Source organism: Dendrobates tinctorius, unplaced genomic scaffold, assembly GCF_039654945.1.
Source record: "Dendrobates tinctorius isolate UK_male_01 unplaced genomic scaffold, ASM3965494v1 ptg000440l, whole genome shotgun sequence".
Lineage (NCBI taxonomy): Eukaryota > Metazoa > Chordata > Amphibia > Anura > Dendrobatidae > Dendrobates > Dendrobates tinctorius.
Window position 1 is genome coordinate 495,068 of NW_027362103.1, and position 15,001 is coordinate 510,068.

At 45.1% G+C, this 15,001-nt stretch overlaps 1 protein-coding gene across 4 annotated transcripts in view; it reads right to left on the reverse strand.

Annotated features, from left to right (window-relative positions):
* ELMO3 (engulfment and cell motility 3) overlaps positions 1-15,001 on the reverse strand; it is a 285,235-nt gene that overhangs the window by 179,981 nt on the left and 90,253 nt on the right. For 3 of the 4 annotated variants that reach the window (XM_073564248.1, XM_073564249.1, XM_073564247.1), the window contains exons 4-5: positions 12,238-12,310; positions 12,076-12,126 (exon numbers count right to left, since the gene is read on the reverse strand). The exons of the other annotated variant lie outside the window; for it this stretch is intronic. In XM_073564248.1, the coding sequence (XP_073420349.1) occupies positions 12,076-12,126; positions 12,238-12,310 (124 nt within the window). The remainder of the gene's footprint in view (positions 1-12,075; positions 12,127-12,237; positions 12,311-15,001) is intronic. 4 annotated transcript variants of the gene reach the window in all.

Genomic DNA, 15,001 nt, shown 5'->3' on the forward strand with positions numbered 1-15,001 from the left:
GTCTCGTGTGGTGTAGTATATAGAGGTTGTGTTCCGTGTGGTGTAGTATATAGAGGTTGTGTCCCGTGTGATGTAGTATTATAGAGGATGTGTCCCGTGTGGTGTAGTATATAGAGGATGTGTCTCGTGTGGTGTAGTATATAGAGGTTGTGTTCCGTGTGGTGTAGTATATAGAGGTTGTGTCCCGTGTGGTGTAGTATATAGAGGATGTGTTCCGTGTGGTGTAGTATATAGAGGTTATGTCCCGTGTGGTGTAGTATATAGAGGATGTGTCCCGTGTGTAGTAGTATATAGACGATGTGTCTCGTGTGGTGTAGTATATAGAGGATGTGTCCTGTGTGGTGTAGTATATAGAGGATGTGTAGTATATAGAGGTTGTGTTCCGTGTAGTGTAGTATATAGAGAATGTGTCCTGTGTGGTGTAGTATATAGAGGATGTGTAGTATATAGAGGTTGTGTTCCGTGTGGTGTAGCATATAGAGGATGTGTCCCGTGTGGTGTAGTATATAGAGGTTGTGTCCCGTGTGGTGTAGTATATAGAGGATGTGTCCCGTGTGGTTTAGTATATAGAGGAGGTGTCCTGTGTGGTGTAGTATATAGAGGATGTGCAGTATATAGAGGTTGTGTTCCGTGTGGTGTAGTATATAGAGGATGTGTCCCATGTGGTGTAGTATATAGAGGTTGTGTCCCGTGTGGTGTAGTATATAGAGGATGTGTCCCGTGTGGTGTAGTATATAGACGATGTGTAGTATATAGAGGATGTGTCCCGTGTGGTGTAGTATATAGAGGATGTGTCCCGTGTGGTGTAGTATATAGAGGTTGTGTAGTATATAGAGGATGTGTCCCATGTGGTGCAGTATATAGAGGTTGTGTCCCGTGTGGTGTAGTATATAGAGGATGTGTCCCGTGTGGTGTAGTATATAGACGATGTGTAGTATATAGAGGATGTGTCCCGTGTGGTGTAGTATATAGAGGATGTGTCTCGTGTGGTGTAGTATATAGAGGATGTGTCCTCTGTGGTGTAGTATATAGAGGATGTGTAGTATATAGAGGTTGTGTCCCGTGTGGTGTATTATATAGAGGATGTATCCCGTGTGGTGTAGTATATGGAGGATGTGTCCCGTGTGGTGTAGTATATAGAGGATGTGCAGTATATAGAGGTTGTGTCCCGTGTGGTGTAGTATATAGAGAATGTGTCCTGTGTGGTATAGTATACAGAGGATGTGCATTATATAGAGGTTGTGTCCCGTGTGGTGTAGTATATAGAGGATGTGTCCTGTGTGGTGTAGTATATAGAGGATGTGTCCCATGTGGTGTAGTATTATAGAGGATGTGTCCCGTGTGGTGTAGTATATAGAGGTTGTGTTCCGTGTGGTGTAGTATAGAGAGGTTGTGTCCCATGTGGTGTAGTATTATAGAGGATGTGTCTCGTGTGGTGTAGTATATAGAGGTTGTGTTCCGTGTGGTGTAGTATATAGAGGTTGTGTCCCGTGTGATGTAGTATTATAGAGGATGTGTCCCGTGTGGTGTAGTATATAGAGGATGTGTCTCGTGTGGTGTAGTATATAGAGGTTGTGTTCCGTGTGGTGTAGTATATAGAGGTTGTGTCCCGTGTGGTGTAGTATATAGAGGATGTGTTCCGTGTGGTGTAGTATATAGAGGTTGTGTTCCGTGTGGTGTAGTATATAGAGGTTATGTCCCGTGTGGTGTAGTATATAGAGGATGTGTCCCGTGTGTAGTAGTATATAGACGATGTGTCTCGTGTGGTGTAGTATATAGAGGATGTGTCCTGTGTGGTGTAGTATATAGAGGATGTGTAGTATATAGAGGTTGTGTTCCGTGTAGTGTAGTATATAGAGAATGTGTCCTGTGTGGTGTAGTATATAGAGGATGTGTAGTATATAGAGGTTGTGTTCCGTGTGGTGTAGCATATAGAGGATGTGTCCCGTGTGGTGTAGTATATAGAGGTTGTGTCCCGTGTGGTGTAGTATATAGAGGATGTGTCCCGTGTGGTTTAGTATATAGAGGAGGTGTCCTGTGTGGTGTAGTATATAGAGGATGTGCAGTATATAGAGGTTGTGTTCCGTGTGGTGTAGTATATAGAGGATGTGTCCCATGTGGTGTAGTATATAGAGGTTGTGTCCCGTGTGGTGTAGTATATAGAGGTTGTGTCCTGTGTGGTGTAGTATATAGAGGATGTGCAGTATATAGAGGTTGTGTCTCGTGTGGTGTAGTATATAGAGGATGTGTCCCGTGTGGTGTAGTATATAGACGATGTGTCTCGTGTGGTGTAGTATATAGAGGATGTGTCCTGTGTGGTGTAGTATATAGAGGATGTGCAGTATATAGAGGTTGTGTCCCGTGTGGTGTAGTATATAGAGGATGTGTCCCATGTGGTGTAGTATATAGAGGTTGTGTCCCGTGTGGTGTAGTATATAGAGGTTGTGTCCCGTGTGGTGTAGTATATAGAGGATGTGTCCCGTGTGGTGTAGTACATAGAGGATGTGCAGTATATAGAGGTTGTGTCCCGTGTGGTGTAGTATATAGAGAATGTGTCCTGTGTGGTGTAGTATATAGAGGATGTGTAGTATATAGAGGTTGTGTCCCGTGTGGTGTAGTATATAGAGGTTGTGTCCCGTGTGGTGTAGTATATAGAGGATGTGTCCCGTGTGGTGTAGTATATAGAGGATGTGTCCCGTGTGGTTTAGTATATAGAGGATGTGTCCCGTGTGGTGTAGTATATAGAGGTTGTGTCCCGTGTGGTGTAGTATATAGAGGATGTGTCCCATGTGGTGTAGTATATAGAGGATGTGTAGTATATAGAGGATGTGTCCCGTGTGGTGTAGTATATAGAGGTTGTGTCCCGTGTGGTGTACTATATAGAGGATGTGTCCCGTGTGGTGTAGTTTATAGAGGATGTGTCCCGTGTGGTGTAGTATATAGAGGATGTGTCCCGTGTGGTGTAGTATATAGAGGTTGTGTCCCATGTGGTGTAGTATATAGAGGATGTGTCCCGTGTGGTGTAGTATATAGAGGATGTGTAGTATATAGAGGATGTGTCCCGTGTGTAGTAGTATATAGACGATGTGTCTCGTGTGGTGTAGTATATAGAGGATGTGTTCCGTGTGGTGTAGTATATAGAGGTTGTGTAGTATATAGAGGATGTGTCCCGTGTGGTGTAGTATATAGAGGATGTGTCCTGTGTGGTGTAGTATATAGAGGATGTGTCCTGTGTGGTGTAGTATATAGAGGATGTGCAGTATATAGAGGTTGTGTCCCGTGTGGTGTAGTATATAGAGAATGTGTCCCGTGTGGTGTAGTATATAGAGGATGTGTAGTATATAGAGGATGTGTCCCGTGTGGTGTAGTATATAGACGATGTGTCTCGTGTGGTGTAGTATATAGAGGATGTGTCCTGTGTGGTGTAGTATATAGAGGATGTGCAGTATATAGAGGTTGTGTCCCGTGTGGTGTAGTATATAGAGGATGTGTCCCATGTGGTGTAGTATATAGAGGTTGTGTCCCGTGTGGTGTAGTATATAGAGGATGTGTCCCGTGTGGTGTAGTATATAGAGGATGTGCCGTATATAGAGGTTGTGTCCCGTGTGGTGTAGTATATAGAGGATGTGTAGTATATAGAGGTTGTGTCCCGTGTGGTGTAGTATATAGAGGATGTGTCCCATGTGGTGTAGTATATAGAGGATGTGTCCCGTGTGGTGTAGTATATAGAGGTTGTGTCCCGTGTGGTGTAGTATATAGAGGATGTGTCCCGTGTGGTGTAGTATATAGAGGATGTGTAGTATATAGAGGATGTGTCCCGTGTGTAGTAGTATATAGGCGATGTGTCTCGTGTGGTGTAGTATATAGAGGATGTGTTCCGTGTGGTGTAGTATATAGAGGTTGTGTAGTATATAGAGGATGTGTCCCGTGTGGTGTAGTATATAGAGGTTGTGTTCCGTGTGGTGTAGTATATAGAGGTTGTGTAGTATATAGAGGATGTGTTCCGTGTGTAGTATATAGGGGTTGTGTTCCGTGTGGTGTAGTATATAGAGGATGTGTCTCGTGTGGTGTAGTATATAGAGGTTGTGTTCCGTGTGTAGTATATAGAGGTTGTGTTCCGTGTGGTGTAGTATATAGAGGATGTGTCCCATGTGGTGTAGTATATAGAGGTTGTGTCCTGTGTGGTGTAGTATATAGAGGTTGTGTAGTATATAGAGGATGTGTCCCGTGTGGTGTAGTATATAGAGGTTGTGTCCCGTGTGGTGTAGTATATAGAGGATGTGTCCCGTGTGGTGTAGTATATAGAGGATGTGTCCCGTGTGGTGTAGTATATAGAGGATGTGTCCCGTGTGGTGTAGTATATAGAGGTTGTGTCCCATGTGGTGTAGTATATAGAGGATGTGTCCCATGTGGTGTAGTATATAGAGGATGTGTAGTATATAGAGGATGTGTCCCGTGTGGTGTAGTATATAGAGGTTGTGTCCCGTGTGGTGTAGTATATAGAGGATGTGTCCCGTGTGGTGTAGTATATAGAGGATGTGTCCCGTGTGGTGTAGTATATAGAGGATGTGTCCCGTGTGGTCTAGTATATAGAGGTTGTGTCCCGTGTGGTGTAGTATATAGAGGATGTGTCCCGTGTGGTGTAGTATATAGAGGATGTGTAGTATATAGAGGATGTGTCCCGTGTGTAGTAGTATATAGACGATGTGTCTCGTGTGGTGTAGTATATAGAGGATGTGTTCCATGTGGTGTAGTATATAGAGGTTGTGTAGTATATAGAGGATGTGTCCCGTGTGGTGTAGTATATAGAGGTTGTGTCCCGTGTGGTGCAGAATATAGAGGATGTGTCCCGTGTGTAGTAGTATATAGACGATGTGTCTCGTGTGGTGTAGTATATAGAGGATGTGTCCTGTGTGGTGTAGTATATAGAGGATGTGCAGTATATAGAGGTTGTGTCCCGTGTGGTGTAGTATATAGAGAATGTGTCCTGTGTGGTGTAGTATACAGAGGATGTGCAGTATATAGAGGTTGTGTCCCGTGTGGTGTAGTATATAGAGGATGTGTCCTGTGTGGTGTAGTATATAGAGGATGTGCAGTATATAGAGGATGTGTCCCGTGTGGTGTAGTATATAGACGATGTGTCTTGTGTGGTGTAGTATATAGAGGTTGTGTCCCGTGTGGTGTAGTATATAGAGGATGTGTCCCGTGTGGTGTAGTATATAGAGGATGTGTAGTATATAGAGGATGTGTCCCGTGTGGTGTAGTATATAGACGATGTGTCCCGTGTGGTGTAGTATATAGAGGATGTGTAGTATATAGAGGATGTGTCCCGTGTGGTGTAGTATATAGAGGATGTGTAGTATATAGAGGATGTGTCCCATGTGGTGCAGTATATAGAGGTTGTGTCCCGTGTGGTGTAGTATATAGAGGATGTGTCCTGTGTGGTGTAGTATATAGAGGATGTGCAGTATATAGAGGTTGTGTCCCGTGTGGTGTAGTATATAGAGGATGTGTCCCATGTGGTGTAGTATATAGAGGTTGTGTCCCGTGTGGTGTAGTATATAGAGGATGTGTCCCGTGTGGTGTAGTATATAGAGGATGTGCAGTATATAGAGGTTGTGTCCCGTGTGGTGTAGTATATAGAGAATTTGTCCTGTGTGGTGTAGTATATAGAGGATGTGTAGTATATAGAGGTTGTGTCCCGTGTGGTGTAGTATATAGAGGTTGTGTCCCGTGTGGTGTAGTATATAGAGGATGTGTCCCGTGTGGTGTAGTATATAGAGGATGTGTCCCTTGTGGTGTAGTATATAGAGGTTGTGTCCCGTGTGGTGTAGTATATAGAGGATGTGTCCCGTGTGGTGTAGTATATAGAGGATGTGTAGTATATAGAGGATGTGTCCCGTGTGTAGTAGTATATAGACGATGTGTCTCGTGTGGTGTAGTATATAGAGGATGTGTTCCGTGTGGTGTAGTATATAGAGGTTGTGTAGTATATAGAGGATGTGTCCCGTGTGGTGTAGTATATAGAGGTTGTGTTCCGTGTGGTGTAGTATATAGAGGTTGTGTAGTATATAGAGGATGTGTTCCGTGTGTAGTATATAGGGGTTGTGTTCCGTGTGGTGTAGTATATAGAGGATGTGTCTCGTGTGGTGTAGTATATAGAGGTTGTGTTCCGTGTGTAGTATATAGAGGTTGTGTTCCGTGTGGTGTAGTATATAGAGGATGTGTCCCATGTGGTGTAGTATATAGAGGTTGTGTCCTGTGTGGTGTAATATATAGAGGTTGTGTAGTATATAGAGGATGTGTCCCGTGTGGTGTAGTATATAGAGGATGTGTCCCGTGTGGTGTAGTATATAGAGGATGTGTCCCGTGTGGTGTAGTATATAGAGGATGTGTCCTGTGTGGTGTAGTATATAGAGGTTGTGTCCTGTGTGGTGTAGTATATAGAGGTTGTGTAGTATATAGAGGATGTGTCCCGTGTGGTGTAGTATATAGAGGATGTGTTCCATGTGGTGTAGTATATAGAGGATGTGTTCCGTGTGGTGTAGTATATAGAGGATGTGTCCCGTGTGGTGTAGTATATAGAGGTTGTGTTCTGTGTGGTGTAGTATATAGAAGTTGTGTCCCGTGTGGTGTAGTATATAGAGGTTGTGTTCCGTGTGGTGTAGTATATAGAGGATGTGTAGTATATAGAGGTTGTGTCCCGTGTGGTGTAGTATATAGAGGATGTGTCCTGTGTGGTGTAGTATATAGAGGTTGTGTCCCGTGTGGTGTAGTATATAGAGGATGTGTTCTGTGTGGTGTAGTATATAGAGGTTGTGTCCCGTGTTGTGTAGTATATAGTGGATGTGTCCTGTGTGGTGTAGTATATAGAGGTTGTGTAGTATATAGAGGTTGTGTCCCGTGTGGTGTATTATATAGAGGATGTGTCCCGTGTGGTGTAGTATATAGAGGATGTGTTCCGTGTGGTGTAGTATATAGAGGATGTGTCCCGTGTGGTGTAGTATATAGAGGATGTGTCCCGTGTGGTGTAGTATATAGAGGTTGTGTCCCGTGTGGTGTAGTATATAGAGGTTGTGTCCCATGTGGTGTAGTATATAGAGGATGTGTTCTGTGTGGTGTAGTATATAGAGGATGTGTCCTCTGTGGTGTAGTATATAGAGGATGTGTAGTATATAGAGGTTGTGTCCCGTGTGGTGTAGTATATAGAGGATGTGTCCCGTGTGGTGTAGTATATAGAGGATGTGTCCCGTGTGGTGTAGTATATAGAGGTTGTGTCCCGTGTGGTGTAGTATATAGAGGATGTGTCCCGTGTGGTGTAGTATATAGAGGATGTGTAGTATATAGAGGATGTGTCCCGTGTGTAGTAGTATATAGAGGATGTGTAGTATATAGAGGATGTGTCCCGTGTGGTGTAGTATATAGAGGATGTGTCCCGTGTGGTGTAGTATATAGAGGATGTGTCCCGTGTGGTGTAGTATATAGAGGATGTGTCCCGTGTGGTGTAGTATATAGAGGATGTGTCCCGTGTGGTGTAGTATATAGAGGATGTGTCCCGTGTGGTGTAGTATATAGAGGTTGTGTCCCGTGTGGTGTAGTATATAGAGGATGTGTCCCGTGTGGTGTAGTATATAGAGGATGTGTAGTATATAGAGGTTGTGTCCCGTGTGGTGTAGTATATAGACGATGTGTCTCGTGTGGTGTAGTATATAGAGGATGTGTTCCGTGTGGTGTAGTATATAGAGGATGTGTTCCGTGTGGTGTAGTATATAGAGGTTGTGTAGTATATAGAGGATGTGTCCCGTGTGGTGTAGTATATAGAGGTTGTGTTCCGTGTGGTGTAGTATATAGAGGTTGTGTAGTATATAGAGGATGTGTTCCGTGTGTAGTATATAGGGGTTGTGTTCCATGTGGTGTAGTATATAGAGGATGTGTCTCGTGTGGTGTAGTATATAGAGGTTGTGTTCCGTGTGTAGTATATAGAGGTTGTGTTCCGTGTGGTGTAGTGTATAGAGGATGTGTCCCATGTGGTGTAGTATATAGAGGTTGTGTCCTGTGTGGTGTAGTATATAGAGGTTGTGTAGTATATAGAGGATGTGTCCCGTGTGGTGTAGTATATAGAGGTTGTGTCCCGTGTGGTGTAGTATATAGAGGATGTGTCCTGTGTGGTGTAGTATATAGAGGTTGTGTCCTGTGTGGTGTAGTATATAGAGGTTGTGTAGTATATAGAGGATGTGTCCCGTGTGGTGTAGTATATAGAGGATGTGTTCCATGTGGTGTAGTATATAGAGGATGTGTTCCGTGTTGTGTAGTATATAGAGGATGTGTCTCGTGTGGTGTAGTATATAGAGGATGTGTCCCGTGTGGTGTAGTATATAGAGGTTGTGTTCTGTGTGGTGTAGTATTTAGAAGTTGTGTCCCGTGTGGTGTAGTATATAGAGGATGTGTAGTATATAGAGGTTGTGTCCCGTGTGGTGTAGTATATAGAGGATGTGTCCCGTGTGGTGTAGTATATAGAGGTTGTGTTCTGTGTGGTGTAGTATATAGAGGATGTGTCCCGTGTGGTGTAGTATATAGAGGATGTGTCCCGTGTGGTGTAGTATATAGAGGTTGTGTCCCGTGTGGTGTAGTATATAGAGGTTGTGTTCTGTGTGGTGTAGTATATAGAGGTTGTGTAGTATATAGAGGATGTGTCCTCTGTGGTGTAGTATATAGAGGATGTGTAGTATATAGAGGTTGTGTCCCGTGTGGTGTAGTATATAGAGGATGTGTCCCGTGTGGTGTAATATATAGAGGATGTGTCCTGTGTGGTGTAGTATATAGAGGATGTGTAGTATATAGAGGATGTGTCCCGTGTGTAGTAGTATATAGACGATGTGTCTCGTGTGGTGTAGTATATAGAGGATGTGTTCCGTGTGGTGTAGTATATAGAGGTTGTGTAGTATATAGAGGATGTGTCCCGTGTGGTGTAGTATATAGAGGTTGTGTTCCGTGTGGTGTAGTATATAGAGGTTGTGTAGTATATAGAGGATGTGTTCCGTGTGTAGTATATAGGGGTTGTGTTCCGTGTGGTGTAGTATATAGAGGATGTGTCTCGTGTGGTGTAGTATATAGAGGTTGTGTTCCGTGTGTAGTATATAGAGGTTGTGTTCCGTGTGGTGTAGTATATAGAGGATGTGTCCCATGTGGTGTAGTATATAGAGGTTGTGTCCTGTGTGGTGTAGTATGTAGAGGATGTGTCCCGTGTGGTATAGTATATAGAGGTTGTGTCCCGTGTGGTGTAGTATATAGAGGATGTGTACTGTGTGGTGTAGTATATAGAGGTTGTGTCCTGTGTGGTGTAGTATATAGAGGTTGTGTAGTATATAGAGGATGTGTCCCGTGTGGTGTAGTATATAGAGGATGTGTTCCATGTGGTGTAGTATATAGAGGATGTGTTCCGTGTGGTGTAGTATATAGAGGATGTGTCCCGTGTGGTGTAGTATATAGAGGTTGTGTTCTGTGTGGTGTAGTATATAGAAGTTGTGTCCCGTGTGGTGTAGTATATAGAGGTTGTGTTCCGTGTGGTGTAGTATATAGAGGATGTGTAGTAAATAGAGGTTGTGTCCCGTGTGGTGTAGTATATAGAGGATGTGTCCCGTGTGGTGTAGTATATAGAGGTTGTGTCCCGTGTGGTGTAGTATATAGAGGATGTGTTCCGTGTGGTGTAGTATATAGAGGTTGTGTTCTGTGTGGTGTAGTATATAGAGGATGTGTCCCGTGTGGTGTAGTATATAGAGGTTGTGTCCTGTGTGGTGTAGTATATAGAGGTTGTGTCCCGTGTGGTGTAGTATATAGAGGATGTGTAGTATATAGAGGTTGTGTCCCGTGTGGTGTAATATATAGAGGTTGTGTCCCGTGTGGTGTAGTATATAGAGGATGTGTAGTATATAGAGGATGTGTCCCGTGTGGTGTAGTATATAGAGGATGTGTCCCGTGTGGTGTAGTATATAGAGGATGTGTAGTATATAGAGGTTGTGTCCCGTGTGGTGTAGTATATAGAGGATGTGTAGTATATAGAGGTTGTGTCCCGTGTGTAGTAGTATATAGACGATGTGTCTCGTGTGGTGTAGTATATAGAGGATGTGTTCCGTGTGGTGTAGTATATAGAGGTTGTGTAGTATATAGAGGATGTGTCCCGTGTGGTGTAGTATATAGAGGTTGTGTTCCGTGTGGTGTAGTATATAGAGGTTGTGTAGTATATAGAGGATGTGTTCCGTGTGTAGTATATAGGGGTTGTGTTCCGTGTGGTGTAGTATATAGAGGATGTGTCCCATGTGGTGTAGTATATAGAGGTTGTGTCCTGTGTGGTGTAGTATATAGAGGTTGTGTAGTATATAGAGGATGTGTCCCGTGTGGTATAGTATATAGAGGTTGTGTCCCGTGTGGTGTAGTATATAGAGGATGTGTACTGTGTGGTGTAGTATATAGAGGTTGTGTCCTGTGTGGTGTAGTATATAGAGGTTGTGTAGTATATAGAGGATGTGTCCCGTGTGGTGTAGTATATAGAGGATGTGTTCCATGTGGTGTAGTATATAGAGGATGTGTTCCGTGTGGTGTAGTATATAGAGGATGTGTCCCGTGTGGTGTAGTATATAGAGGTTGTGTTCTGTGTGGTGTAGTATATAGAAGTTGTGTCCCGTGTGGTGTAGTATATAGAGGTTGTGTCCCGTGTGGTGTAGTATATAGAGGATGTGTAGTATATAGAGGTTGTGTCCCGTGTGGTGTAATATATAGAGGTTGTGTCCCGTGTGGTGTAGTATATAGAGGATGTGTAGTATATAGAGGATGTGTCCCGTGTGGTGTAGTATATAGAGGATGTGTCCCGTGTGGTGTAGTATATAGAGGATGTGTAGTATATAGAGGTTGTGTCCCGTGTGGTGTAGTATATAGAGGATGTGTCCCGTGTGGTGTAGTATACAGAGGTTGTGTCCTGTGTGGTGTAGTATATAGAGGTTGTGTCCCGTGTGGTGTAGTATATAGAGGATGTGTAGTATATAGAGGATGTGTCCCGTGTGGTGCAGTATATAGAGGATGTGTAGTATATAGAGGATGTGTCCCGTGTGGTGTAGTATATAGAGGATGTGTCCCGTGTGGTGTAGTATATAGAGGATGTGTAGTACATAGAGGTTGTGTCCCGTGTGGTGTAGTATATAGAGGATGTGTCCCGTGTGGTGTAGTATATAGAGGTTGTGTTCCGTGTGGTGTAGTATATAGAGGTTGTGTCCGGTGTGGTGTAGTACTGTATATAGCGGATCCGTCAGCTCTTCCATGTGGTGTAGTACTGTATATAGAGGATCCGTCCGGTGTGGTGTAGTACTGTATATAGTGGATCCGTCCAGTGTGGTGTAGTACTGTATATAGCGGATCCATCAGCTCTCCAATGTGGTGTAGTACTGTATATAGAGGATCCGTCCAATATGGTGTAGTACTGTATATAGAGGATCCGTCAGCTCTCTGATGTGGTGTAGTACTGTATAAAGTGGATCCGTCCGGTGTGGTGTAGTACTGTATATAGAGGATCCGTCCGGTGTGGTGTAGTACTGTATATAGTGGATCCGTCCGGTGTGGTGTAGTACTGTATATAGAGGATCCGTCAGCTCTTCCATGTGGTGTAGAACTGTATATAGAGGATCCGTCCGGTGTGGTGTAGTACTGTATATAGTGGATCCGTCCAATGTGGTGTAGTACTGTATATAGCAGATCCATCAGCTCTCCAATGTGGTGTAGTATTTTATATAGAGGATCCGTCCGGTGTGGTGTAGTACTGTATATAGTGGATCCGTCCGGTGTGGTGTAGTACTGTATATAGTGGATCCATCAGCTCTCCAATGTGGTGTAGTACTGTATATAGAGCATCCGTCCGGTGTGGTGTAGTACTGTATATAGTGGATCCGTCCGGTGTGGGTAGTACTGTATATAGGGGAACCGTCAGCTCTCCAGTGAGTGGCAATCAAGTCATGTCTGCTGGTTGGTTTCGCGGGATGTGGCACTTTGGGTGAACCATGACAGGCAGGATTTGTCGTTCTCTCTCACCGGGGACGTGGTCAGTTTGAGGATGCTGCCGTTCTTTATTTCCATTCTGTTCTATGAGGAGAAGATGACATGGAACTTGAAGGAATGCGATCATCACTCAGGTCTGAGTCTCTACTGCTCTCGGACTTTCCCCACGTTGTCGCCCGTCTGCCCGGTACTCACCAGCTCAGTGATGTAGGCTTGGTGCCCGTCTACATACTGCAGAGCGTACTGGTCTGAACTGCTGATGTTCCACCTACAGAAGACGAGACAAATGTCGGCCTTATCAAGAGTCTTTTAAGTAAGATAATGCTCCTAACAGGACACCACCACGAGCAAAGCATGGTGGGACCCCCTGGGACACGTGTAGTGGCCCCCAGACATAGGACATCTCCCAATCATCTTTCAATCATAGTTCAGTGAGGAGAAGGAGAGGAAAATGCAATAAAAATGTGTCAGACGCTCAATTCGGTTAAACCGGAATAGTCTTGGCGTTGCGCTTTTGCTTCTTGGATCTTATCCTGGATATGGTTTTTTAAGGTTTGGAACTAGGCATGCCAGGAGTACCATACTTAGATCTGGTTATTTTTACACACTGTTTAGGTAAGGACAAGAGAGGCTGCCATAGTTATCAGGGCCAGGATTGGGATCGAGTGGCTGCCATAGTGATCAGGGCCAGGATGGGGATCGAGTATGGCTGCCATAGTGATCAGGGCCAGGATGGGGATCAAGTATGGCTGCCACAGTGATCAGGGCCAGGATGGCGATCGAGTGTGGCTGCCACAGTGATCAGGGCCAGGATTGGGAATGAGAGAGGCTGCCACAGTGATCAGGGCCAGGATGGGGATCAAGTATGGCTGCCACAGTGATCAGGGCCAGGATGGGGATCAAGTATGGCTGCCACAGTGATCAGGGCCAGGATGGCGATCGAGTGTGGCTGCCACAGTGATCAGGGCCAGGATTGGGAATGAGAGTGGCTGCCACAGTGATCAGGGCCAGGAATGGGAATGAGAGTGACTGCCACCACGATCAGTGCCGAGATGGGATTCAGAGCGATTGCCACAGCAATCACGGTCTGTTTGGAGGGGGTAAGAGCATTTTCCTCAGCCATCTGAGCTGGAATTGGAAAGGAGACAGTGAGCCACCGAAATCATGGCCATGATTGGGAACGAGAGAGTCTGCCACAGCGATCAGGGCCAGGATAGGGATTGAGAGAGGCTGCTGAAGTGTCCAAGGCTGGGATAGAGAACAACAGCATCTGTGAACAATGCCAGAATGGCTACAACAGCGGGTGCCACAGACGTCAAGGGCGGGTAGGGATGCAAGAGTGGCTTACTCAATCAGTTTTAGGGTTAAGGGATAGGGAACTAAAACAGCTGCAGCAGCGATCAGGGCCAGGTGGGGGAGTGAGAGCAACTTCAACAATCAGGGCCGAGATGGGGAACGAGAGAGGCTGCCATGATCAGGGCTGGGATAGGGAATGAGAATAGCTACTGCAGCGATCAGGATGAGGTGGGGGCACAAAATCGGCTTCCACAGCAATCATGACTCGGACAGGGAACTGGAGAGACTGCCGCAGCGATCAGGTCCAGACTCAAGAACGAGAGTGGCTTCCTCTGCAATCAAGGCCGAGATGAGGAAAAAGAGTTTAAAGCAGAAATCAGACCTGGGATGGGGAACAAGAGTGGCTGCCTCAGCGATGAGGGCCAGGATGGGAAACAAGAGCAGCTATCTCAGTGATCAGGCCCAAAGGGGGAAGAAGATCAGCAGCCTCAGCAATCAGCTATCAGTGCCGAGATGGGAAATGAGAGCTGTTTCTGCAGAAATCAGGGCCTGGTTGGGAATGTAAGATCTTCCTCAGCCATCTGAGCTGGAATTGGAAATGAAGAATGTGTCACAGCGATCAAGGCCAGGATTGGGAATGAGAGTGGCTGCCTCAGCGATGAGGGCAAGGATGGGAAGCGAGGGCGGCAATCTCAGTGATCAGGCCCAGATGGAGTAGAAGAGCATCAGCCTCAGCAATCAGGAATGGGATGGGGAGCGAGAGCAGCTGGTTTGGTGCCGAGATGGGAAATGAGAGCAATTTCAGCAGGAATCAGGGGCTGGCTGAGGGAATAAGATCTTCTTTCTCAGCCATATAAACTGGAATTGGAAAAGGAGACCATGCACCACAGCGACCAGGGCCAGGATTGGGAATGAGAGTGGCTGCCACAGCAATCAGGGCCAGGATGGGAAGCAAGAGTGACTGCCTGTCAAGAAATAGGACGTAATTCTTATTGGTCCAAGTACACCTACAGGGCTTCGGCTGCAGCTACTTGGCTTCTGAACGACATGCGGCCCCTTCCCCCATTGGTTTGTAAAGTACACTGAGCTCACCAACATCCCCCCATCACAGCTGCATGTCCCCTCCGTCTGCCTGTGTAATTCTATGCCACTCTTTCAGCTGAACTAGCCTTTGTTTAAAAGCACATGGTTTTGGAAATTCCTTTGTACCCTCAAACTTGAATATAATAACGCAGATCGGGCATAGATGCAGGAAACGTATATATTTGGAACCTGCATGATCAAAGCTATTTACCACAGCATTTTGTGATCTCCTCGCTCACCAGAAACTGAGAAACGGGTGTATGATTCCCGATAATACCTAGAGATGTGATGTTTAGTCTCAAATGAAAGATGATTTTGTAAGCAGACATATAATACTTCCATTGTCCCTCTACGAGCTTCCCCCCAAGAGTTATGGCCAATAGAAGGTTTTCATAACTTTCCAAAGGGGGCGAATCCAGCCACCCAGTGAGGTCAGCACGAGGGAAGTCCCTAAGTTTAGGGGCCAACTATAAAACAGGAACAGCCATTTTGCAGGGTGTTCAGTACCTGGGGGAGGACAGCTATTTACATCCATGCTGTGGACTGACTCTTTGCCTTTGGGAACCCCTCCCACACATGG